The following is a 26,683-nucleotide window of genomic DNA, read 5'->3' as shown; positions in this document are numbered from 1 at the left end:
TCACCTACCAGCAGGCATAATAGGTGTACCTAATACACTTGACATAGTGGAGATAAGAGATCATTTAAAATACACATATGGTCATCCCATGACCTTTGGAAAGCTCATCTTACAAGGAACCAGATTGTGGTCAGAACTTCCAGTATAAGTCAGGTAAATCACTGCGTGCATGCTTCCATAGGGAGATGTTGTCTCCTGTACAGTAGGTCAGGGTTGTCTATGCAACTTGGCAATTGTACAGTCCATGTATGCATTAATTGTTCAGTTTACTAGTGACCTTAATTTTGTCAAGATCTCTGTGGAAACATTGTTTTACTAGCTTTTCCTTGGTCTAAATTAGCAAAGATTTGGGAGATGAAAAATTCTGTTTTCTGTGGGTAACCTGATAGACATAACACAGTAAATCAAGTGTGAGTGACAACCAGTATACCTAACACATTAGAATATGCAGTCAGACCCCACCCCCACCCCCACCTGAAACTAGCTTTCCAATATGGGATGTAGTTATTTTTAATGCCATCAACTTCTGCATTTCCTGCTACAACAAACCTAAATTCCCATCTGGATGAAGTTCAGCACATTGACATCTAACAACAAGTTATCGAGGAAGAACGTGGGATGCTTGAATATTGATAGAATCAATCCAATTTTATTAGTGACAGTATCATTGGTGTTGGCAATGAAAATCTTCTGTAATTAGCCACCATCTATGAATGAAGAGGAAATCAACCTGTAACTGTGTTTGTCTCTTCTGTGGTCACACGTTCTTTGATTTCAGCTCCATCTGTTCCTCTCCTTTCAGCTGGTGATGTAACAGTGTTTATTATTCATAACTGCTGAGATTCAATCCCTCATCAGTATTCCACTCAGGATATGGGGAGTAAAAGAGAGCAAGAAATATAAAATACATATTTCGTATACAATTTCTGATTAGCCTTTAATGCTGTCTGAAGAACAGTGGACTCTGAGCCTACATGGGAGCTTTTGAAGCCTTTGACTGTACCTGATTACTAACAATAGAGACAGAAATAAGTAATTCTAAAGATCCAGATCTCATTTTATATGACCCTCCAGACTCCTGTCCCTCTCCCCTTGCCATTTTGGAGCTGATCTGCCATCTGCCAGGGCAAATTTGCTACACAAACCTGTAACCACAGGTCTTGATGGCAGCATTTCTTGCTTTAAAATAATTTAGACATAAATGAAATAAAAATGCAAAGTATTGTACACACGGTAGTGCCGGTCTCTGGCTGAATGACTGCAGTTGCCCGTCTCTGGATGAGTGATCTGGAACGATCATTTTGTTGTGTGCCTTGTGTGCACAGTGGCAATGAGTTGAATCTAATCTAATCTAATCTAATCTAATCACAGTAGTGCATACACTATTACAGTGTAATAATCACTGTAGCTGATCATATAAAAACTAACATTGCACCAGTCTCTTATTTATGGTTGCTTTGAGCTGAGCCTTTGTGCTGCATTTTATGCACGCTGACAGTGGTGGGACTACACACACTTGCCACGTTAACCTTCTTAAATGATAAAGAGAGGCAGACTTTTTTTTTAATCTGGAGAGCTTGGTTAAACACAGGTGATTTAGGACTGGTGGTACCAACAGTCCCAGCCTACTCTATGATGGCCATCTCACACCCCTGCCAGGGTGCACAAACACCATACAACATCATGCTTACACTCACCTGAGTATGACAGTGTGTTCACCCATGACCCTACTGGTTCACTCACTCAGTCATCTTCATCATTCCTTGAGGGACATAAGGTCCCACCCTACTGGTTACCAGACCTGTTAAGAGCCCCTGGTGATTATGAAGGAACTGAAAGCTATTTTGAAGACGGGAGTACCAGAACAGTGCAAGAACTGGGGTCATAGTGCCCCATTGTGCTTGTTGTCAAGAAACAACAATAATAACGTTGTCTGTATGGCTCTGGTTAAACTATCACAAGTTGAATGAAGTGTCAGAGTTCGGTCCAATCCAAAGCCACAGCTTGATGAGCTCCTGAACTGCTTGGTTGCTAATTGTTTTTTTTTTTTTTTTTTTACAAGCTGTTGACCAAGGGCTACTGGCAGATTAGATTCCAGTGCAAGGAAATGATTGCATGGGTGGCTGTAGCTCAGGAGTTAGAGCAGGTCACCTACTGATCGGAAGGTCGGCGGTTCGATTCCTGGCTACTCCAGGATGCATGCCAATGTATCCTTGGGCAAGATACTTAACCCCAAGTTGCTCTCTAATGTTGGAGTGTGAATGTTAGATAATAAAAGCACTTAGCTTAGTTAATCATGGAAGTGCTTGTATGAATGGGTAAATGTAAACGTGTTGTATAAGCGCTTTGAGTGCTCAGACAGAGTAGAAAAGCACTATATAAGAACTAGTCCATTTGTCTTCTCTTCTTTTTCCAGTTTTTCAATTTCCTGAGCAACCCTCTAATAGCTCATGGACCAGGTAGTGCTTCTGCATGCTGTCACCTACATGGATCATCCAGAGTTACACCTGGGTGAAACATGTGCAGCATGTGGTCACTGTCCTGGAGTTACTGCAGGCTGGACACCTTGGCGACCCAAAGAAATGTGAAGAAGTATGTGGGTCATAACTTGAGCAACATTTGGGCAGTGGGCAGGTGTGTCTTCAATTATACAAAAATTGCCACTCGGTAATGACCATCACAGCTAAATGATGACTATATAGGAGATGAGGCATTTCTTGGAGTGCATCTGCCGAAACTAAACAGTCTCAGGTGTAGGACCCAACAGAGACTGAATTATTCAATTCACAATATTTATTTAACACAGGTAGCACAGAGTTAGAAAGACAGGAATGCTTATATGAGTCTCTAGGAGTGGAAACATAGATACTGGGGGGGGACTATGGAGATGAGTTTGGAGCCTAAGAAAAGTCACTGAGAAAAGGAGAGCTGTTAGATCCATGGAAAGCAGGTAGGACAATTTATTTCCAAAAACAGGAGGGAATGAAGGCTTACTTGTGGAGATTAGTAGTTCGTTCCTGGGGGAAGGTGCACTGGTTTGCTGATGAAAACAGGAGGGCTGGAAGTTGGTGAAGCAAAGGCACTTCCAAAAAGTTCCCAAAAGCATACCACCTCACCAAAACGGTTAGGGACTTTCAAAAACAGCAACTCCTCTGACCCACTGGAAGGTGAACATGCTGGCTAAGCAGACAATCTGGTGAGGACTGGATGCAGAAGCCAGTTCTTAAATACCAGTAGAGAGATCAGAAAGATGAGCAGCAGGTGTGTAGGCCAAGGAGGAAATGATGACAACTTCACCCAAAGCCAGAACCCTGCCTGCCCAACCCAACTTAGACCTGAGGAAGGAAAACAGGGAGAGAAACACAAACTAACCAGTCCCCACCATAACACTTCCAGGATATTGCCGAAGGTTCATCCCAAACTTCACAGATCTGACCAGCCCCCAAGTAGCCTCACCCACGTTAGGCTGAAAGACTCCTCGGCCTAAGCTGAGTGGCAGCGGTAGGTAGTGGTGGGGTGTGATTTCTGCTCAGCTGCAGGAGAAGAGGTGGGTGTGATTCAGGGAGCAGGTAATTTGAATTTACCAGTCAAATGTTTCCTTTTATACACAGCAGTATACTGGGAGCTGGAGGCTCTGACATGGACTGGAGGAAAACAAAACAGGCTTGCCATGCTGAATAATTAACTCAGTGAAGTTTAGTTGTTATGGTTTGTGTGTGCTTAGGTGTGCTGGGCAGTCATAGTGCAAAATATTTATGTTTTTGAGTGTGTATGAGCATAAATAAACACAGTTGGACTGTTAATGTATAATCTACATCTGATTATTGGGGCGTTTATGGTCGGCGGGATCACTGCTGCACTCTCCCTGTACTCATGGATGTATTACAGCAATGCTCGTGATCTGCAGTGACTGTCACAAGTGCACACATACACATACACTCTTGATTTTCACGTGCTATTTTCAGAACAAATGGCGAATGTGAAATGACAGGTGTTGTCGTGGTAATTAAAACTGTCAGTCATCCTGCCTGCGTCTGTGTTGCTGTGACACACTGCAGCGTCTGTGGCCATTTCATGCATCAATCAAATGAAGTTTGTCTACTGTCACAAGCCACTAAATGTGCTTCAGAATTCCCTACCTGTAAAAATGTTATAACTTTACAGGGATACTTTTTTATGTCTATTTATACACTCTGCTACCAGTATATATATTTAGGTATTTTTCCGGTCTAATCCAACAGTGCTGTATACACACTGGGTGTGTGCATGGTATACTAAGGACGAGACATCAGTCAATCAGAGGGCTGAAACATAGATAAAGTGCAACAGTGCAACTTTCCTTTAGATCCATTTATGAAATTTACTCCTGTAGCTGCTTAGTTGTCCTCTATGTGGAATTCACTTGGTAGTTTACCTTTTTCCTGAATTAATACAGTAAAAATCTAGAAGCAAAACCAAAACTTACTATTAGGACTATAATGAACAAGAGAAGATCTTGGTTAACTGAAATCAAACCTGTACTTTAAACAGTCAGTTGGGCATGGAAAAAAAAATTCATGTCTCTATTTCTAGAGTAACTAAATCAACAACAGCGACTGAGGGAACTCCACCTTTTACCCTTAACCTAAATTAAATATAAATAAATTTAAACATGTTATTTTACACTGCAATACTGTAATAACAAGAGACTTGGAGCCAACATGTCTGCATGTGTTCATAGGTGCATAACAGAATCATTCAGCTGGTGATCCAGGTACAAGAATTAATGCATCTCTATCAGGGCTCATGTCCAGAGCGACAAGATCATACTGAAATATACTTTTCTGTTTCTATTAGGGAGGAGACTTCACATAAAGCCAGCCCATCAATCATTAGATCAAACATATTAAAATATGTCACTTCTCACGTGTGGCTTCTACGTCAACTGTTTGTCATCAGTTAGCACACAACAAACTACATTTATGGTGAGTTGAGACTCCAGCAGAAGGAATGAGCTGATATATAGCTGGTCTGAGCTCCTACACCTGCAGGACTAACACCTCCACCAGTCCTGCTGAATGAGATACCCGACGAGCTGCTACAACAATTCACACCAAACTTACACCAAGTTAGGAAGCAGGACAACAGGGGCGGCATCAGGAATTGTTTTCGGAGCGCAACCAAACTGCCACTAGTACTCAAAAATAATTTTTAGGTCTTAGTTTGATATTGTGGATCATATCATACACATTTGTAACCCTTTAATTCTCTCCATACATTCCCTACTGAAATCCATTAGTTATAAACTTGTGTTCACTGACATGAAACAAAAAACGATTAATATTCAAGAACACAAAAAACAGATTTTTTGTGACTATTTTACAAACTCCCAGGCATTATCAATTTGATCACACTAAGAAAACTGGTAAGAAATATCCAAACTATAACATATTTCAAAAAAGGAAGTGTATTATGAGTCAGAAAAAGGCTTATAGGTCAACACTGAAGGACTGAAGGCAGCACAAAGAAACCTTAATTAGGGACTGATAGCAACACAAATACATTATAAGGAGCAGGCAGAACAAGACTTGTTTAGAACTCAATTTGAGTGATGAAAAAACGTGGACTCTAAAAAGGAAGCCCTTGGATGCTGAGAATGAAACTGCAAGGGCAAAAAATATTGAATGGCTTTTATATGTGATCTGAAATGCATGCTTATAAATACTGTCTTGAAGTTTTAGACAAAGTAATTCATAATATAAATGATGACAGAATGTTAATAGACTCGTTAAACATTACTAGGATTTTTAAGATTATACACATTAACAGAGGTGTGAGGCTGGACGGCATGTCTGCTTTCTTTTTGAGAACACTTGCAGAAGGACTCACTCCAGCCTGGCAATTAGCTTTTTCACTGTCTGTAGATATATTATTAGGTCCATAATTGCTTGAATGACAACACACATTTTGTAGTTTTGCCTCTGTACACCAGCAGTGGATTTTAAATCAAACAATCATGAGATTGGAGTGCATACGTTCAGTTTTAATTCAAAGGGTTTTACAAGAAATTGGCATCAACTGTTTAGGAATTGCATGTTCTCCCCGTGTCTGTGTGGGTTTTCTCCAGGTACTCTGGTTTCCTCCCACAGTCCAAAGACATGCACTTACTGGGGTTAGGTTAATTGGAAACTCTAAATTGTCCATAGGTATGAATGAGAGCATGAATGTGAGTGTGAATGGTGTTTGTGTCTCTGTGTTAGCCCTGCGACAGGCTGGTGACCTGTCCAGGGTGTACCCTGCCTCTCGCCCTATGTCAGCTGGGATAGGCTCCAGGCTCCAGCCCCCCCCCACGACTCTGAACAGGATAAGCGGAAGTGAATGGATGGATGGATTAATATGATTTACTCATTAGAAGTTAAATTCAATAAGGTGGGGCTTGTGTAACTATGAGTATGGTAAAGTAAAGTAGAGTAAAAATTTATTTGTTCGAAGCGCTTTACATCATAAGAACATCAAAAAAAATACACATGATAATCAATCAATGTGTAATGAGATATTTTGTTTAGAGCAGCTTCTTGTTTGCGGACTACTAATCAAAGGCAGCTCTAAACAGGTGGGTTTTCAACCTTGATTTAAAGGAATTTAGTGTTTTGGCTGTTTTTATGTTTTCTGGGAGTTTGTTCCAGATTAAAGGTGCATAAAAACTGAAAGCTGCTTCTCCGTGTTTGGTTCTGGTTCTGGGGATACAAAGTAGACTGGAACCAGAAGACCTGAGTGTTCTGGAGGATTGATACGACAATAATAAGTCTTTAATATATTGTGGTGCTAAACCGTTCAGCGATTTATAAACTAATACAAGTATTTTAAAGTCTATTCTCTGGGCTACGGGTAGCCAGTGTAAGGACTTTAAGACCAGGGTGATATACTCTGTTTTTCTAGTCTTGGTGAAACACGAGCAGCAGCATTTTGGATTATCTGCAGCTGTCTGATTGATTTTTTTTGGCAGACCTGTGAAGATACTGTTGCAATAATCAGTGTGGCTAAAGATCAATGCATGGATGAGTTTCTCTAGATCTTGTTGAGACATTAGTCCTTTAATTCTAGAAATGTTCTTCAGGTGGTAGAAAGCAGACTTTGTAACTGTTTTTATGTCTCTGAAGGTTCAGGTCTGAGTCCATTACTACACCCAGATTTCGAGCCTGTTCACAGGTTTCTAAATGTAGTAGCTGAAGCTGCGCGCTGACTCTTGATCGTTCCTCTTTAGGTCCAAAGATTCAGTTTTGTTTTTGTTCAGAAAGTTTTGGCACATCCACACATTGATTCGTTCTAAGCATCTGTTCAGTGCTTGGATCGGTTCTGAGTCACCTGGTGATAACGTGATATAGAGCTGCGCGTCATCTGCATAGTTATGATAACTAATCTTATTACTTGTTATAATCTGAGCTAGTGGGAGCATGTAGATATTAAATAGAAGGGGTCCCAGGATTGAACCTTGGGGTACTTCACATGTGACTCCTGTCCGCTCTGAAAAGAAGTTGCCTATGACACAAAAGAAGTTCCTGTTCTTTAGGTAGGATTTGAACCAGTTAAGTTCTGTGTCTGAGAGTCCGACCCAGTTCCCCAGTCACTTTCGTAATATATCATGGTCAACAGTGTCAAATGCTGCGCTAAGGTCCAGTAGAACCAGCACCGTGGTTCTTCCACAGTCTGTATTTGTGTGGATATTGTTGAACACTTTGACGAGGGCAGTCTCAGTGCTGTGGTGAGCTCGGAAGCCGGACTGAAAAACATCAAAGCGGTTTGTCATTGTTAAGAAGTTATTTAACTGTTGAAATACAGCTTTTTCAGTCATTTTGCTGATAAATGGAAGATTAGAGGTCGGTCTGTAATTTTGCAATAGTGATTTATCCAGATTGTTCTTTTTTAATAACTGCTGTTTTTAGAGCCTGGAGGAAAACACCTGATGAGAGGGATGAGTTTACTATTTGAAGCAGGTCAAATGCAATGACAGGCAGAACTTTCTTAAGGAAGGTTGTAGGGAGGATATCAAGACAGCAGGAGGATGAGCTTAGTTGTTTTAAAATTTCTTCTAAGTTTTTATGGTTGAGTTGGTGAAATACAGCCATTTTCTCTGACTTAATTATGTCTGGCCATAGCATTGTTATTGGGGTTGGTGTGGATGAGCAGGTTAACCCTCTAATTTTTGTAATTTTCTCTGTAAAAAAGTTGGCAAATTCATTGCAGGCCTTGGCAGAGTGGAGTTCAGGTGGTAAACAGGGCACGGGTGCTGTTAATGTTTTTATGATTTCTGCAAAAAACGTTTCCCTTGCATGTTTTAACGAGGTGTGATAGCTTCGCAGCCTTTCTTTGTAGATTTCATAGTAAACGTGAAGTCAAGTTTTACGCCATTTATGTTCAGACTTTCGACAGAGGCTTTTTTCTATTCTTACAGGTGAAGCATTTATCCACGGTGATTTCTTTCTACAGACACAATTTTCACTTTGATAGGGGCCAATGGAATCCGTTATATCTGAGATTTTGTAGAATAAGCTATATACCAGTTCCTCTACTGGTTTACAGCATGGAAGTGAAGTAGACGAGTAGAGTTGACCAAAAGTTTCAGCTGTGCTGTCTGTAAACAAGCGTTTTGTGATGACTCACTTAGAAAAACAGATGTTAACAAAGATTGTACTTTCAAAAACAACAGCAACACACACAGAGGTAAACAACCACCACCTGCCCACTAATTGCTTTGAGACAGTTGCTATGTCAAAAAGATACAAGATGCCAAGGTGAAGAAGAGACAATTCAATTCAATTTTATCTATATAGTGCCAATTAACAACAAAGGTTGCCTCGAGGAGCTTTAAATTGTAAGGTAAAGACCTTGCAGTGTTAGAAAGAAACCTCAACAATCAGACGACCGCTTATGAGCAATTCTGTTTTAACAGGAAGAAACCTCCAGCAGAATCAGGCTCAGGGAGGGGCAGCTATCTGTGCTGGGCTGAGGGGAAACTGCTTCTTATAAAGCGCTTTCCTACTCTACTCGAGCACTCAAAGTGCTTTATACAACATGCCTCATCCACCCATTTACACCACCACTTTTTTCTATGCCTCATTTTCTAAGTGCTTTCTATCTAACACTCCAATGAACACATGAGGGAGCAACGTGGGGTTCTTGCCCAAGGATACTTTAGTATGCAGACACATGATGTAACAAAGGGCCACAGTTTAATAATACCTAATGATTAAATACAGAGTGGTGTATAAACACACAGCGAGTGAACAGAGATGAGTGAAGAAACACTCAGTGCATCATAGGAACTCCCTCAGCAGCCTAGGCCTACTGCAGCCTAACTGCAAAAGGATGGTTCACCTGATCCAGCCCTGACTATTTTTAAGCCTAATCTTAAAAATAAAGAGGGTGTCTGTCTCCTGCATCCAAACTGGGAGCTGGTTCCACAGAAGAGAGGGGGTCTGATAGTTGAAGGCTCTGCCTCCCATTTTATTTTGATCTACGAGTAAGCCAGCAGTCTGAGAGTGAAGGTGTCTGTTCAGGTACTATGAGGGCTTTGTGGCTGTTCATCTTACAACCAAGCATCTCAGTGCTGTGGTATACATCAACTGATTGGTTTCTGTGATGATTTATATACACAAAAACTTTTGACAGTACCAGTCAAAACTTTGATGGTTCTTACAGGTTACTCTACCCATTAAAGTTTAATAGATCCCTTGGGCCTATTTTTCCAGGCCAATGAAATATTCCTAGCCGTCATACTAAGTGCACCAGATCATATGAGGAGGGCTGTGGTTACCAGACATGGCTGCTGATTACACTTAACAACTGCGGGTGGCTGGTTAATTAAGTCAACAGAGGGAGCAGGGTCATCTCAGTAGGCAGTAGAGCCAGGCATACCTCCTCCACTGGCTTACATAGTTTCTGTGAATACCCATAGATGCAGAAACTCTGACCCATCAAGACGGAGAGCCGACCAGACTCCTGTACAGGGATACAACTGGGATCTGACACCCCAAGACCCCATCCTCATAGAGACCGTGTCTGCTCCCAGATCAGCAAAAACAAACCAAAAATCTACAAAAAATGATTTAAGCATAAATATTCACAAAAAAGGAACAATATAGCATCCTCAGCTGCACCAAAGAGTGCAAGATCCATCACTGATGGGGATATCCTCCCATGATTAATGAAAATATAAAATAAATGTAGAAGTTAGGATAACATTACAACCCCATTTCTTAATGGCAAACCCTTCAGCAGGCATCTTATTACCATTTGTGTTTTATTCTGTGACAGGTCATTTCTCTCTGCACAGATATAGGATGAGTGAGCACTTTCTGTCTGACAAACTGTTACAATGGGATCGTCTGTTTTTTGGGGAGCAGCTTGGTGTCATTTGCATGTAATCTAATGAGGGCAGGGCTGTGGACAGTGGTGTGTTATTGCACTGCACTTTTCAAATCATTGCTGCAGCAGCTGCAGATTTATTAACCCCTGCTGCCTTCAGATATGGCAGGCATTCAGTGCACAGAAGGAGAGTGTTTATATACAGTAGCTATAGCAGCTGTGGAAAACAGGTACTGCTAGAATCTATTCATAAAAGCATGTAAAAACAGTGTTGCACTATTACTAGATTAACCAGACACTCCAAACTATTTATACATTTGGGGAATTTCAGCATATTGTTACACATTTGCTTTGTCTGATGCTAAAAATCACAAAACGGCAGCTTTGCTCCGTCTCATTTAAATGAACCTCTGACCTGTCATTAACTGCCAAAGTAGGACGGGATACTTGAGGTGGATCTGAAGTCTCACAGGAAAAACATCAGTGCATATATGTTTTGTCATGCTATATGCCATCCAAGTCGAGCTCCATGAGGAAAGAAGCAGTAGGAGAGTCTCTATCTAGCAAAGGAGCCATACTGACAGATGTTCTCAGTCACATCGCACAGACGCAACAGGAAAAACCCAGAAAGTGTAATGTTATTTCTGCCTTTGCCAGTATTAAAAATTTAAGTTAACTCCCATGACATCATAAATAATGGCCTTTGTATTTGCCCAAGAATGGACTGTGTTTTCATATGAATATATGCAATTATGTTTTTCCTTGTATGTGCATACTCACATGTAGCGCAGGTGGGGGTTGTTGGAGAAAACGCGAGTCTGAATCGTATGTAGGTTGCTCCTCGTAATAGTTCTACAAAACACAGACGCAAAAAGAGAGAGAAGAGAGAAAAAGCACCCTGAATAACTGCAGAATTATCACAAAGAAAGAATGAAAGAGTAAATACTTCAGAGCTATTAATACCTGTAAACAGAGGTACTAAAGGAAAATTCATATATTTAGGCTAAATAACACGAGTATTGCTGCAGCATCTACCAACCGCAATGGAATAGACAGAGAGGTTTGTTTAAGTTAATATACCCACAAGCAGCGATTATTAAATCATAACTGATTTATATTGGTATATTGGTGAAGAGTATAGAGTCTAATGACTTCTGTGTATTTGACACAGTGATGTATAAGAGCTCAGACATGGCCTGTGTAAGTTAATAAGTACCACTGCCCAATCATCAAGGCAGCAGTAAATCTGGCTATAATTTATAAAGATCAATTATGGAACTGAAGACAGTTTTAGCCTTTGGTGCCATGCTGAGCGGCCTCTTATATTTTTTATGATTTTCTTTCATTTTAATGATCATTTACAGTAATCAAGTTGATTATTGTTGTGTATTGCAATCCATGCCAAGGTAAAACATCTACTTTTTGTTTTGCAAGTCTTGTAATGGTTTTTCTTCACATTACACACAGAATCTTAGAGCGAGGCCTGTAATCCAACAGGAACTACGGAGGAAACAAGGAGGCTTCAGTGCTGGAGCTGTTCCAGCGATCCTCATGCAGACAATGGATGACCTCGGTGAACTGAGGTCAACAGTCGGTAACCCTTGGAAACCTCCAGGTGCTAGGGATTATCTCCCAACCAGTTGCTGGAGGGGTTGCTGGTTGTTGCTACATGAAACTGGTCACAAAGAGAGCTGCTCCAAAAACCTTCTTGTGTTTGCTTAGGTTGCTAGTAGAATGTCACTGTAGCCCACAGTTTGCTTTGGAGCTATAGTGAAACTTGAAAAAGTGCAACGCAGACTAGAAACAGAGAACATTAACCTTCAGAGCAAAAGTTGGGCCTTAAGGCTGCAATCAACACGTGTCAAAATGTGCAACTTTTACTTTGAAGGTGAACCGTCTCTGGTTCCAGTTTGTGTCGCACTTTTCACAGTTTCACTACAGCTAGTAGTTTACAAGAGTTTGCAGACAAGTTGACATGCAAACTAATGTTGACTGCTGCAACCTTTTAGTGACCACAGCAATTGCAAAGAGGTTTTCAGTGTACCAGTGTGTAACTCTTTACAACCACTGCCAGCAACCACTTCCCCACTGATCACGACAGGTGGTTACCAAATGGTCACTAACCGGCCTGTGCGGCTCAGGCCTTAAGCGCCAGAGGGAGCACCATGATTGGAGCTCGATGTATTTTATAGAGCATTAACGAGAGATGTCATTTAATCCTTAATGCCAAACTGTTAACAATGCATGCTAAAATACACACTGTCATTTAGACTGCAATATGAACGAGTAAATGTTGTTCTGAACTAAAAACATGCATGCTGTGGAGTGTGGAAATAAGAAAGGAACAGAACGAGATGGAGGGTGATGCACAGGAAGAGCAGAGGAGCTGCTGTTTGGCAGTTTTATGGTTTTAAAAAAGCACGACTTGAGTACCAGTACTTGACTATAGCGGGTTAAGCAGGTGACCCACATGTCAAAAGGCTCCTGTAGGTGTGATTCCACCCCCACGTCACTCCTTGCCTGTCAGCGAGGCAACCACATGAGCAGCATGATGACAATGAAAAGGAAAATACATAGGCACTAACGGTTGTTGTTGTTGAACTGGTTGTTATGGCTGATCAAGGCCTCGGACTCAATTGAGAGAGGACCCCCATACCACCCCCCCGTCTCCGCCACGGGACACCCGGCACCCATGGAGGGCACGGACATGGACGTGGACGCGGAGCTCATGCAGAAGTTCAGCTGCATGGGCACCACGGACAAGGACGTCCTTATTTCGGAGTTTCAGAGGCTGCTGGGCTTTCAGCTCAACCCAGCCGGCTGCGCCTTCTTCCTGGACATGACCAACTGGAACCTGCAGGCTGCTATTGGTGCATATTATGACTTTGAAAGTCCCAGCGTCAACACGCCATCCATGTCCTTTGTTGAAGATGTGACAATTGGGGAAGGAGAGTCTGTCCCTCCAGATACACTGTTCACTAAGACCTGGCGGATACAAAACACAGGTGCAGAGTCGTGGCCACTGGGGGTTTGTCTGAAGTACATTGGAGGGGATCAGTTTGGGCATGTAAACACAGTTATGGTGAAATCTCTAGATCCCCAGGAAATATCAGATGTGAGTGTGCAAATGCGAAGTCCCACAACTCCTGGCATGTACCAGGGCCAGTGGAGGATGTGTACTGCCACTGGATTATTCTATGGAGATGTAATCTGGGTGATTCTCAGTGTAGAAGTTGGAGGTCTTCTTGGAGTGACCCAGCAGCTATCTTCCTTCGAGACAGAATTCAACACTTAGCCCCAGCGCAATGTGCAGGGAGACTTCAACCCGTTTGCCTCGCCACAGAAGTACAAGCATGATGCCACTGACAACAGCTTCAGAGACCCAGGTGGAGCCTGGGAACGCACGCAAGAGCCAATCCAGCAAGATCAGAATGGACTGTCTCATAATGCTGTAAATAGGGCGTCAAATGGTCTCCAAACCAATCTTTCTGTGGTGACTTATGGCCAGGTATGTATACATAAAAATCATCAGCAAGTAACTCTTCAGACCTACACTCAACTTTAGACCTACTAATATTTTTCATATAAGTAGCACATGCAAGTTTCATAAAACCTATATTCCTCCTACTTAAAGCATTGTTTGCTTCTTACTATGCTTTCTAAGTGTGGCCTCTTTTGTGGTATTGATGAAGAAATTATATATGATGAGCAGTTGTTTAAACTTGTTTAAATATTGAGTTATACACAGCTCCAGGCGTGTGTTGCAAAGCAAGTTTGACATCGCCAGACTTTCTTTGCGGTTGAACGTTTGACAAAACCTCAAACCCCCTGACAGGTATCGCAGTGGCAGTTATCAACTTCCTTTGTTAACCCGGGAGGGAGTGTCGAGCCGTCATTTAACTCTTCTTCTGCACAAAATGCACCGATCGAGTACCACACACTCTTACAGGAACAGGTGATAGGGAATGTAACAGAGAATATGATGGAAAAACGCAGTACTACCACAGCAAATAAGATAAGAGAGCAGTGCTGGCAGAAAACGGTTAATTTTGTGAATTCAGACCTTTAGTATATTTATTTTACCATTTAGTGCACTCTGCAGCTGTCATGTTATAAATAAACATATTGGAGCTCTTAAACTTTAAACATTAAAGGTTACTCAGTGCTTTCAGCTCTGACGCGGTCCCATAATCTAATGAAGGAGATTTGAAAATCACCATTTTCACCAGATCAAAGAAATTCATTCTACTGAATATTCTTGATAAGTAACAGATCAGTTTTTTTTTTTTTAAATCTGTATTTTATCTGCAATGTCCTCAATGTAAAACTGACTTGGCAGCGCAGCGGGACCAAGTATTAAAATATGTATATTTTCTGAATGCGTGCAAATTCATGTGATAATGTGTGATGTACAGTTTGCGCTGCTTCCTGCGCTGGTATCACTAATGGAAGGTTCAACATGTTGCATGTATACAAATGCACTCCTTCAGTAGAGAATCTACATCGGACTGAGAGCACTGAGAGTTCAGCAAACACTTTATTCAACAATTAGATGAGCAAAGATAAAATAGAGTGAGACACAACTTTCTGTCCCAAACATATTCATTATTGAATAAAAATCTTTCCCTGAGTCCGTTGACTTTGTGTGAAAACTCTTGGAATAGTCCTTTAAATATCTGTCATTTGCTGCAAAAGAAACTCTGCTCTCATTCCTTCTGGAAATTCTTGTTTTTTTTTTTTAATTATTATTTTTATTATGCTTTTGTTTTTAAAAAATGCTTAAAAATGTAACTTATTGTCAGCAGTGTTCAAGATTATTTTTTGGTAATGTTCATCAATGGTTTAGTCTGTTCAGTGTTCAGTTCTGTACATGTAAGTACAACAGTCTGTCAATAAAATACTTCAGAGAAAAAAAAAAAAAAAAAAAAAAAAAAAAAAAAAAAGAAAAGGAAAATACAAAACTATAATAATATTTTATAAATAAACAAAATAATATAAAAGCCCAGGACAGAATAACATACAGAGTCAAGTAAAAATAAATTAAATAAACTAAAAACAGAAACAAGAACTGAAGGAACAAAAGGAAAACATTCACAGTGGACTTGAGAAAAACCACGAGGCACCTCAGACTTGAGGAAAAGCAAGTGAAAATAATAATAATAATAATAATAATAATAATAATAGCCTTTAGAACTCCACATATATGGAAACCCAGCTTTGATTTAGGAATGGTTTTCAGCTATTTCAATGATCTTTATTATCAGCCAGCAGTATGAAACATAAAAACAAGTATAACATGACAAAATACATAAAATCATTTAAAAGCCTGATCGCTGCACGGACAAACGAGTCTCTCAGTCTGCTCATCCTGAATCTTGGCAGCAGATATCTGCGTCTGGAAGGAAGCTAAACTCACGGTGCATCGTACAGTCTGACCTTTTTCACTGACCTTTAATGAGGAGGTACTTAGGTTGCTCAGGGCTGTGCCGGCAATTTTTCTGCACACCTTTATAATTCACAACAGTTTGTTCCTGTTCTTAAACGTTAAAAGTCTAAAAAAGAAGATGAAGTTAAACGTAAGAACAGACTCAATAAAACAAGAGTAAAACATTCTCATAAAAGCAGAGTCCACATTAAAACCACAGCGCTCCCCATAAAAATGCATCCTCTGATGAGCCTTTTTACAAAGCGAACCTGCGTGGGCTTCAAAAGTCAGCCTGCTGTCAAAGATCATTCGCAGCCATTTGTACAGGTTCACGACCCCGAAATCTTCACCAGGAATAACCACAGGCACACGCCACTGACTTTTCTAAAATTAACAACCGTCTCCTTGGTTTTAGAAACATTTCCAAATGACGGAAATCTGTTGCAGTGACGGAGAACTTTAATGCTGCTAATGCAGGCGAAACGCTCCACTTACACTGAGCTGCAGCAGGGTTATAATAGTTTTAGATTTTACATTATAGTTTTAGTTAGTTTTTACTTTTTTTTCTCTAATTCAGTTAGTTTTAATTAGTTTTCAGAGTGGATTTTCTCGTTTTTATTAGTTTTTATTTTTGGTTTCATGCTTAGTTTTAGTTAGTTTCAGTATTAGTTTTAGTATTTTCATACCTAATCAGGTGCAAGATTCAAGGCGCAAAAGTGACTATTGTGTAATGAAAACTTGACAAAAGATACAGTTTAAAGAAATATAGTCAACAACCAACTGTTCACAAGACATGCTAAATGTGTGTAATATTAAGGACACACATGAACATCAACAGGGAGAAACAAAGAAAAACATGAACTCCCAAACTCAATAAATTCTACAATAAACTCCACAATAAAGTGCAGCATCAGTGCAGTAGATTAACAACACCTACATGTGGTGTTTGACAAAAACAAACTCTTTGAAGGAGTCAAAGCTCAAATCCAGCTGCATCCTGATGTTCTCACCACCTGAAGCTGCTTCTGTTTTGGAGCTAGCTTGGTTAGATGCTGCTAATTAAACCTGCAGGGTCTTTGTATATAACCTACGGAACTTGCCGACCTCATGTCCACATTTATGCTTGTGTAGCTGGATTGTGTGTGTTAATTACCTTGTGGTCGTGTGCAGGTGTTTGTACTCAAAGAACCTCCATACGGGACTCTGCCGCTTTCTCGGCAGACCGCAGCCATTACTTTGCGGACCAGCGCGGTGAGCGCACGCACATGCGCACTCACACACACAGTTGTCCTGTGGTGCTCCCAGCTTAAACTCGGAGAGCGGAAAAAATGATTTCATATCAATCCACAAGGCTTAAAAAAAAAAAAAAACAAGTAAATGAAAGTCAGTTTATCGATAATTTCAGTTAGTTTTAGTTAGTTTTGTAAACTCACAATTCAGTTTTAATTAGTTATCGTTTTTTCCTTTTAATTATAGTTTTTATTTATTTCAGTTAACGACAATGTTTTTTCAATTTCAGTTTTCGTTATTTCGTTCGTTTTCGTTAACTATAATAACCCTGAGCTGCAGAGTTTAAACGAAGCATCAAAGCAACAAATTTGTGTCGAGGATTTTTTATTTTTTAATCATTTGAGCTACTCGAGGAATCGTTGCACCCTACTATCTTCAGTTCCTTCTTCATTTGTGAGTATCTGGTATCGAGACATATCCCCATTATTAAAATATATATAACGCAAGTGAAAATCCAAGGTTTATTTTTGGAAATAATAATAATATTAAAGCTGCAGGTGATGATCCTCAAAACAGAGTGCAGGAAAATTTGAAAGATTACAACTCCAGGTGAACTGAATAAAGAGCAACATGTCTGAGCACAGGTAAGCACCAAACACCAGCTACAGTGAATTGTATTTAACTATCTGTGTACTCATAAAAAGTCTACATTTATGTCACAGTAATATTACATTCTGTCCGACAGTGATTTTAGCTTCATACTGACTCGTTTACTTATCTAACGTAAGCCACTACAGCAGTCTGGAGAATAAGCCTGTAAATGAGCTGTTTGACAGACTGATTACATTAACAAAGTGAAAGAAGTTTTATCTCTTTGTTCATACATTTAGATTTGTGAGACCAGAACAGTGTAATCAGATGAGAAATCTGCCCCCTTAGCATCTTCTACAGTCAGTGATTAGATGAGGCAGAAACATCCCTGCATCTGAGCGCTGATGACATCGCGTCTGCGTCTAATATCTTTTGTTTTATTCTAGTCATACTCTTATGAGCCTCAATAAAAGAATTCGCCCCTGCCTCAACCAACCCGACCTGTATCGCCTGTCCCAAGGAAACCCTTCACAAATGTGCGTGTCAGTACTGTCATAGACGGTGGTGAGGAGGACCCGGAGAGGCTTATGGGCTATACCTGACATCCTACATGGAGCAGAAGACAAGTGCAGGTCAGAGTGCTCATACTGAGCTGTTCACTGTGAAAGATAACGTCCACAAGGACAACGTAGGGTTGTTATTGCCTAGCTGCTCTTACCCTTGTATAATACTGAGTTGGACCACTTTTACCTTCAGGGCTGCCTTAATTCTTCATTTTGACCATGTCTACATGCCTAAAGTGAGTTCCTGCCATATGACTGGCTGACTAGATATTTGTGTTAACAAGCAGCTGAAATGGTGTCCCTAACTAAATGGTCAGCGGGTGTTAATAGTTTAAGAGCTGGCAATGTAGTGTACATGAATCATTTACTCTCTGAACTAAATTACTACATTTTTTGCAACATTTTACTTTTTACATGCATTAAGCTTCCAGCTGCATAAATGAAAAGAAGAAGCACTCTGAGGGTGCAAACCTCCACCGAGGCAGCTCACTCTGGGCAGCATTCCCTTTAAAGGGAACAGTATTAGTTTTTGTAGAGATTCATTTTGTTTGCTTTAAATGTACTTTAAGAAGTCTGTAGTGCAGTAAAAATCAGATAAGGGCAGCATGGACTCCTACTTTCTCAGCTGGATTTTCTAAGGGCTCTTCTAAATTCCTGTTAGTACATATAGTTAATAATTGATCAACATATTTATTCTGCCTAAATTCAATTCAATTTTATACTACTAGCCTGATTAACATGCCCACAAACACACACAGCACAGCTCTCTGGGAACTGGTGTGAATGTGTCTTATTTATTGTAAAGTAAGTGCATGCAGTAAAGAAACACACACACACACACACACACACACACACACACACACACACACACACACACACACAATTAGCAAAACAAGTTAAAGTTTTCAGCTTAACATACAAGTGAAAACCTTTTACCTTAACTCAGGTTTTATTTAATCATGTCAAAACATATCCACGTATGCACTCTCCATGCCGCTGACTACAATCAGCATTAGAAGCTGAGGCCTTACTGTTTAAGTTAAACACCAGACCAAGTCACAGGGTGCGTCCCAATTTAGGGGCTGCATCCTTCGAGGGACCCGGGCTACATAGACCGGGTCCCTGGACGGCCGTGAAGACCCCGAAGGCTGGATGTGAGCGTTTTTAATGGGGCGGTCTAGCTTATGAAGTGCTGCTCAGGTTGCCTAGCAACCATGACACTAGCTGCCAGAAACATTTTGTAGCAGTGACAGAAACGAAGGCGACGGGCTTCATTAGACCTCATTTATCTTACTTTTACTGACATGCTTCACTGGTCTGTGCTGTATCTGAGGCAGAGAGAACATTAGCCTATAGAAACAGGACTGTGAGGCGGCATTAATAATATAGCCAACAATAAATATATTGTATTAATATATTAAATATTTTTAACTAAAAATTACCAGCAGTGAAATTGAAGTCATTTGTTTCAAATATGGAGTATTAGTAAAAGTTCAAATTGTCTTTATTTCCATTTCATAACACTTTATATCTTCTGCCACTCATCTCTGTTCTTTCAGTATATTGGGAGAACTTATATGGGTAAAAACAATTATAATCAGTTAAAATGTAATTAAATATTCCTTTATTGGGTGAGAAAATCACGCCATACCATTACTGTCTTAAATCAGATGGAAAACATATCAGAGCCTTAAACGGGTTAATGTGTTTGCTAAATTGGCCCAACAGGACAGAGATGATATAACATCCTTATGAAAACATGATGTAGACAAACTTACCTCAAATACATAAAGCATATAAACATCTGCAGCAGTAATATGCAACAAACACATACATGTAGCAGTAATAGTAATCCAAAATACACCATATTTCATATCACTGAAGAAAAAAAACACTGACAGTTACTTTGCTTGACATTTATTTTCTGAAAATACATCAAATCTCTGAGAATTTTATGACCAGCACCTATAGACGCTTCTTTTACTCCTCCTTCAAACCATCTGTGTTCCCAGTTCAAAATGTGAACACTGGCTTGAATGACTGAGAAACCACACACAGACATGTACATCTGTGACATTATGTTTCAGTCCACCTTAGGCTGCACCTCAGACCGTCCAGGAGCTCCGTCGTCTCCTTTACCGCAAATTACCATTTTGAGTTGCTACAATGAAATTTTGGCAAAAATAGACCAGCCTGCTGCATCATTTTTTCCACTTTGATTTTCATGTGTCTTTGAATTCAGCCCTCTGTAGGCTGACAGTTTTCATTTCCATCAAACGATGTGGCATCCTGTCACTCCTAACACATTACCCAGTCCATATGAGCCTGGATATCAACATGAATTTTTTCCAATTGAGATTTGATGTATTTTCAAAGTGTTCCTTTAATTCTTTTGAGCAGTGTACGACACCAATTACACAGATAGTTCATTCTAATTGATTTCTTGTCTTCATCTGACTTTCTCAGTAAAATGCAGATTTCACTGTCAGTACATAATTTGGTATTTTAGCCTTTGTACTTATTTTCATCAGTTAATTTTGAAAATTTCCACAAATATATTGCAACATTAAGACAACACAGTGTATTCAACACGGAGTGGGCATGTAAGATGATTTGTCCGTGTTGTCACTGGGTGCTGATGGAGTCTGGACCTGAGGGCAGCTCCTGTGACCACATAACGAGAAAAATCATCAGGACAGTTAACGGTTTCCCTCAAAGCTGAAATAAAGCGATCCATCCCCGTCCTGACAGACTTCAGGTTCTGATTTTCTCTGCTCTTGCTTTTTATTCAGTCCACAGTTCTGCTGACAGCTTACATGCGAACTGCTTGTTCTAAAGGAGGCAGCTTTATACACTCACACATCATCCAGCAGAGCATTTCACCACAGAGTTGTTGGTGCTTTTTAAACGGAGTGCTGCAAAGATGAGATGATGGCGCAGATTTCCAGTCTGGGTTCAGCTGTGCTGCTGAATTGTGTTCACCAACCGAAGAACTGAACACAATGGAGTTATTATTGCCAGTGTTTTGATCAGCTGCCTTAGAAGTGGACAGTAAAATACTTCATATTATTTCTCTCAAACTGCACGTGTGATTTTGAAATCCAGAACAATAATTCAGGCGGCTTTGTTACCTGAAATAAAAACTCAGCACCAAAGCTGAATGTCTTAAACGAGCTGGTGCTGAAAGAATAACCTCAGCAGAAAAATGAAACATAAATTCTGACTTATTAATAGTCTGCCAAATGGTTTCATCCCATAAATATTTAGCTGTTCATGTTTTGTTGAGTTAGATAGTTACAGTTACTGTATGATCCCAGTGAAATCTCCTGGAAAAAGATGTATGAAATATTTTCAACATCAGTATACTGACTGAAGACAGAAAGGACGGGCTGTTGGTCTCAGACTGTGTTTACCAAACTTTAACTAGTTTTAATCTTCACTACAAACAGAAATAAAACACTCAGCCACATTCTGACAGCTTTAGTTAAACCCTGTTTCTTTCATTTTGTGGGCATCGCCCACATTATCAGTGTTTCAGTTGTAATTCAATGAATTCGCATCAGCAAACTCCGATATCAGCTAGAAACTGGTGAACGGGTCTAACAAGCTAACTAACGGGTGAATATTTGTTTTTTTACATTTTGATTCTGATTTTACTTTAGTGGTACTGTCTATACGCGTGGAGGGAGTCATGCTGCTGTTTATTCAATAATATTAACTATTTAATAATAATTCAGCTCTGCACTGGAGCTGAAGAAGAGACCAGCCTGCTGCTCTTACAGTATCTCGACCAGGTGGGCCAGTGACTTTCACGCTAACATCCTTCAGCATCAGAGCTAATGTCTGAACTACAGCACTGGACCCAAATACAGATTCACATGCAGGCTGATATAAAAAACACAAACAATCAAAAAAGAAGTCCACAACATAAATCTATATGCTGAGGGAAGAGAGAGAAGAAGAAACTAAATCCAGGAAACAATGCTGGGACGCACACAGGCAGGAAACTGTACAACACAACAGAGAACTCAGCCAAACTGAGGCTTTAAGTACACACAGACACACAAAGGGCTAATAAGGAATGAGACACAGCTGGTGGACCAAAGACACCTAAATTAAATCAGGCTAATGAGACAAGGGAAATAAAACAAAACACAATGGTACCAAAATAAAACAGGAAGTGAGGCACAATAACAGGGAAACACAGGCAGCGCTAAACATAGGGGAATTTACACAGAAGGAAAATGCAGGAAAGCACTGAGGGAATACACAAAGGTGAAAATTTAAACAATAAGCAGCCTAAGAAGAATAACAATAAATTGAATTTGAAAAACTAATAACACAAAACAAGATGCAAAGCTCCAGGACACCCAGGACCACGACAACTGTATTCAGTCACTCAGAAATGGATTGAAATTCAGCTGTTAAAGGGACAGATCACTGCCTGCCACTGCGTCACTGAGCCCACACAACCATTTCAACTATTTATCAAACACTCATTAAAGGCTTATTGGACAATGATCAATTGGTGGCTGATCAAAGTCCAGTGCAGACGCTTGCCTCAGATCAGGGTACATGTTTTCAGAACAAACATTTGCTTTTACACAAATGTTTTCAAAGCATTGATCAGATCACAGGAATAAAGTTAATTATTCCTTCCAGCTGAGCATTTGAATAATAATGTGCTGTGCAAAAAATACTTGAACAAAAAGAAAAACAAAGAAATTCTTTACTACTTACAGCCTCTGTAAGCCGGTGTAGAGCTCCATATCAACGTCCCTCAAGGTCTGTAGACCAGTCCAGTTTTCAATGTGTCTGTAAAGAAGGACAGACGAGACATTGGAGTAATGGTCAGAAGTTTGCATGCACTCAGCATGAATGTCATGCTCATTTTGGGCTTTAAATGATTTCTTTGAGTGGTATTTTTCCACGGTGGAATAATAAATAAAAGAAAAATGTAAGTTTTTGTTTTATTTTTCTTTGAGTTTTCATTAAACAGTGATGCAGTGGCGAGCGCCGTCTCTCCACAGCAGGAAGGCTCCTTTCTCGAGAGTTTGCATCGTCTCCCTGTGGCTCACTTGGTCTCCAGTTGAGCCGGCTTCCTGCCACGGGTCAGCTGGTCATTCTAAATTTGCTGCAGGTGTGGATGTGAGTGTGGATGGCTGCCTGTCTCTCTGCATTAACTCTATAGGCTGTTCAGCATGCACCCCACCTCTAGTCCAATATAAGCAGAGATGGGCTCCATCTCCACTGCAACCTGAATTTGATAAGCACCTAAAAATGCATGGATGGATTTTCTTTTTAATATATTTAATATATTCATGGTTTATAGTTGTAAATATATTAGGCAGCTGACATCAGCCCTCAAAAGAAGAATAAGATTCATTTTGGTTTTCAAACTTGAGCCATCGTGCTGCAACGATTCCTCGAGTAACTCGAATAATTCGATTCTAAAAAATCCTCGACCAAAAAAAAAAAAAATTTGTGGTGTCCAAAGCAGCAGCGCGTTTTTCCTGTAACCATCATTAAACCTTTACCGGGAAACAGCTGGAGGTCCATCATCAACCACCTGATCCGCAGGTGAAGAAAAGCTGCTCCACCCACCGCTGTTTGTTTCACACAGAGAAAAACTGCAGTAAATCTACGGAAGTTAAAATATGCAGATGAACTGTTAATAAGACAAAACAATTTCTTTTCTGATTACTTGATTAATGGATAGAATACTCGATTACTAAAATAATCAATAGTTGTAGCCCTAATAGAAAGTAATGCTTCAGCAACTATGGTTTTATTGCAAAGTGTTTCATTTTTAATCAAACCGTGTCTTCTCATATTGATGCTCATTCAGACCTGGTCTGTCTTTGGAAATGAAAGTTTGCAGCATGAACTTGTGGGAGACAGAAACGAGATAGCTGAACATTTTGGATCTTGCAGCAAAGAGCAAAAAATAAAAACATTAAAATCACAGGAATCGGTTCATCGCAAAACCACATTTCTATGTTTGGTTCTTTCTCCAATGGTCATTACCTGCCTGGGTCTCTTATCCCTTCAACACACCCACACACACCCCCACACTCACACCAGTCTTTAAACATACAGTACACGGTTACAGTATTAGTGAGTCAATATAGCCCATAACGCTTAATGTGCAATTTGTGCACACTGGTGGCTCCCCATTGTGAGCATTTATATGTGTGAACTGATATGCTGGAGTTAAATAATACATAAATGTTCATGACCTATGAACCTGTATTCACACAGGAAGTGATGTGAAGCAACACTGGTGATGTGGAGTGGGCGGTTCCCAAGATAAAGATTAGTGGGTACATCAGAGGGTAATCAAGGCAACCACAGCCTGGACGTCCAGTAGCAACCAGCTGTCAGCTTTAAAGCAGTGCATGACAAGTGAATCGCTTCCTATGGGGATGCGGTTTAAGCTGTAATCATCAATATTAAAACAGTCAATGCTCATCGAAGAAAAAAGTTTGTAATGAAGGCTGTCGATTTGAGTTCAGAGCAAACAACCCTGCAGAGGAACAACATCACTGGCAACAAGGGGCAAAAAAAGCAAATCAGTTCACAACAGAAAAGCAGACTACTAGAAAAGTACACGGCTATTTATAAATGTTTTTATTTTCTGACCATTACCAATAAATTGGTTCCGTTTGATAAGCTAATTCAGTTTCTGTGGAAAACCAGGCTAGCTTGGAGCTAAACTTGCTATAGCACACAAAAAGAGAGCAGCTGCTGAACACTGATCAGAGCTGAAATTTTTCTCAAGAGCTGGTGGAGATCAGAGAACATTGTTCTTTGGAGACTGATCAGCTAGACACAAACACCAGTCCAAATATCTCTCTGAATATTTTTCTCAGGACTGCACGTTTACAGCAGATACAGTTACAAACATGGTCGATTACGTTTTGTGTACTTGTGTCATTACATAACCCAAAAGCCTGTACATACAGTAATGTTTAGATTACTGTACCTGAAAATGCTCAAACCAGCTATTTTTGTGCAAACAGTACTACTACTGCTTCTGTTCTCACTCCTCCTCCTCTCTCTTTCTCCTTTCTAATTCTCCCCCTCTCCTCTCTTTCCTTCCTCAACTTGGCACCGTGTGAAAAGTCACAAACACAAACCATCAATGTTTGCCTGCCAGAAGGAACAGCAATGTTACACCAGCCTCCTACACACTCTGCCTCCAAAGTGTGAGACAGGCAGAAGTAAAGAGGGAAAGCAAATTTGGAAAGAAATTAACAGACCAAATGTCAGCTGTTTTGATCGCAGGGATAACGCCTCGACGAGCCGTTTATTGTTAAGGTTTTTAAAAATCTGTTTCGCTTCTTGTTTGATTGTTATAGATGACAATCGGTATATATCAATACATGATTTTAAAAAGCACGTTTTATTGCATATACAGTGCTATGCAAAAGTCTTGAGCCAGCCTTCATGTCTTTATACTTTGCTTGCAAGGAGCCAGACCTCCTCCTAATTTTTTAAGTGCTCTTGAGTAACAGCTTTTCTTTGGACATCTACTGCTTTTTTCACCCATTTCCAGGCCAGTGCTTGTATTTGACCATTTTCAGAGGAATATTTTTGGTTTGTTTCCTTATTAAGCCACTTAGCACAGAGCATAAAAAAGGCACCTGACTCAAGGGATGCACGGTGTTGTGTGAACACATAACTGACAAATTAGCAAAGAACCAATTTTAAATTTTTATCTTTAGACACTTTGTTACTAGCAGCCTTTCACAAAAACATGATTTGTTCTCATTTCATTAGATGAATCTATGAAAAAATGCCAGAGATCAGTTTGACAGGCATAAAATTTTATTTCTGCACCAACGAGGTGATTCCCAAAGAGCTGCTAGTCAAAAACGTGGCATTTCTCTGCATGGTGTGCAGTGTGTGATTAAAAAATAAATAAAAAAAATTGAGGAAACTGGACAAGCGCTTACCCCTTTAGTGGAAATAGAATTTACAGCTGAGGGTGAAGATGCTGCACCACCTTCATCACCATTACTACTGCACAGCTACATAATTCATCATCTTCATACTTCAGAAAAGTACTGTCAGATTTTGATCTACCATGAAGTACATCTGGAATCATCTGATTGGCAATAGAGTCACTTTTTTAGTTTGACAATGGTCCCAAACACACTTAGAATATAGAAAAACATACTCAGTTATAGATTGCATTCCCCAGAGCCCGGACCTGAACATTATTAAGCAGTGTGAGATCACTGCTAGAAATATATATATATATATATATATATATATATATATATATATATATATATATATATATATATATATATATATATATATATATATATTAGGGCTGGGACTTTAACGCGTTAATTTCGATTAATTAATTACAAAGCTTGTAATTAATTCGATTAATTTTTTTAATCGAGTCCCACCCCTAATATGTTTTATCAACATCAAGCATCAAGGGAAGTGGAAACAGGAGGTTAATGAGACACAGCTGAAACTAATCAAATGAGACAAGGAAGGAAAACTCAATACA

The 26,683-nt window shown here is 39.9% G+C and overlaps 1 protein-coding gene and 1 pseudogene across 1 annotated transcript in view; one reads left to right on the top strand and one right to left on the bottom strand.

The window, feature by feature from the left end:
• The window catches only part of LOC115782310 (NT-3 growth factor receptor-like), a 111,976-nt gene that overhangs the window by 66,425 nt on the left and 18,868 nt on the right, over positions 1–26,683 (bottom strand). Inside the window, exons 2-3 of the mRNA XM_030732420.1 lie at positions 22,894–22,968; positions 11,125–11,196 (exon numbers count right to left, since the gene is read on the bottom strand). Of these exons, the coding sequence (XP_030588280.1) occupies positions 11,125–11,196; positions 22,894–22,968 (147 nt within the window). The remainder of the gene's footprint in view (positions 1–11,124; positions 11,197–22,893; positions 22,969–26,683) is intronic.
• LOC115782311 (protein ILRUN-like) lies at positions 12,935–15,146 on the top strand (annotated as a pseudogene).

Source organism: Archocentrus centrarchus, chromosome 6 (assembly GCF_007364275.1).
Source record: "Archocentrus centrarchus isolate MPI-CPG fArcCen1 chromosome 6, fArcCen1, whole genome shotgun sequence".
Classification (NCBI taxonomy): Eukaryota; Metazoa; Chordata; class Actinopteri; order Cichliformes; family Cichlidae; genus Archocentrus; species Archocentrus centrarchus.
Note: the sequence above shows the minus strand (reverse complement) of the source record. Positions and strands in the feature narration are given on the sequence as shown.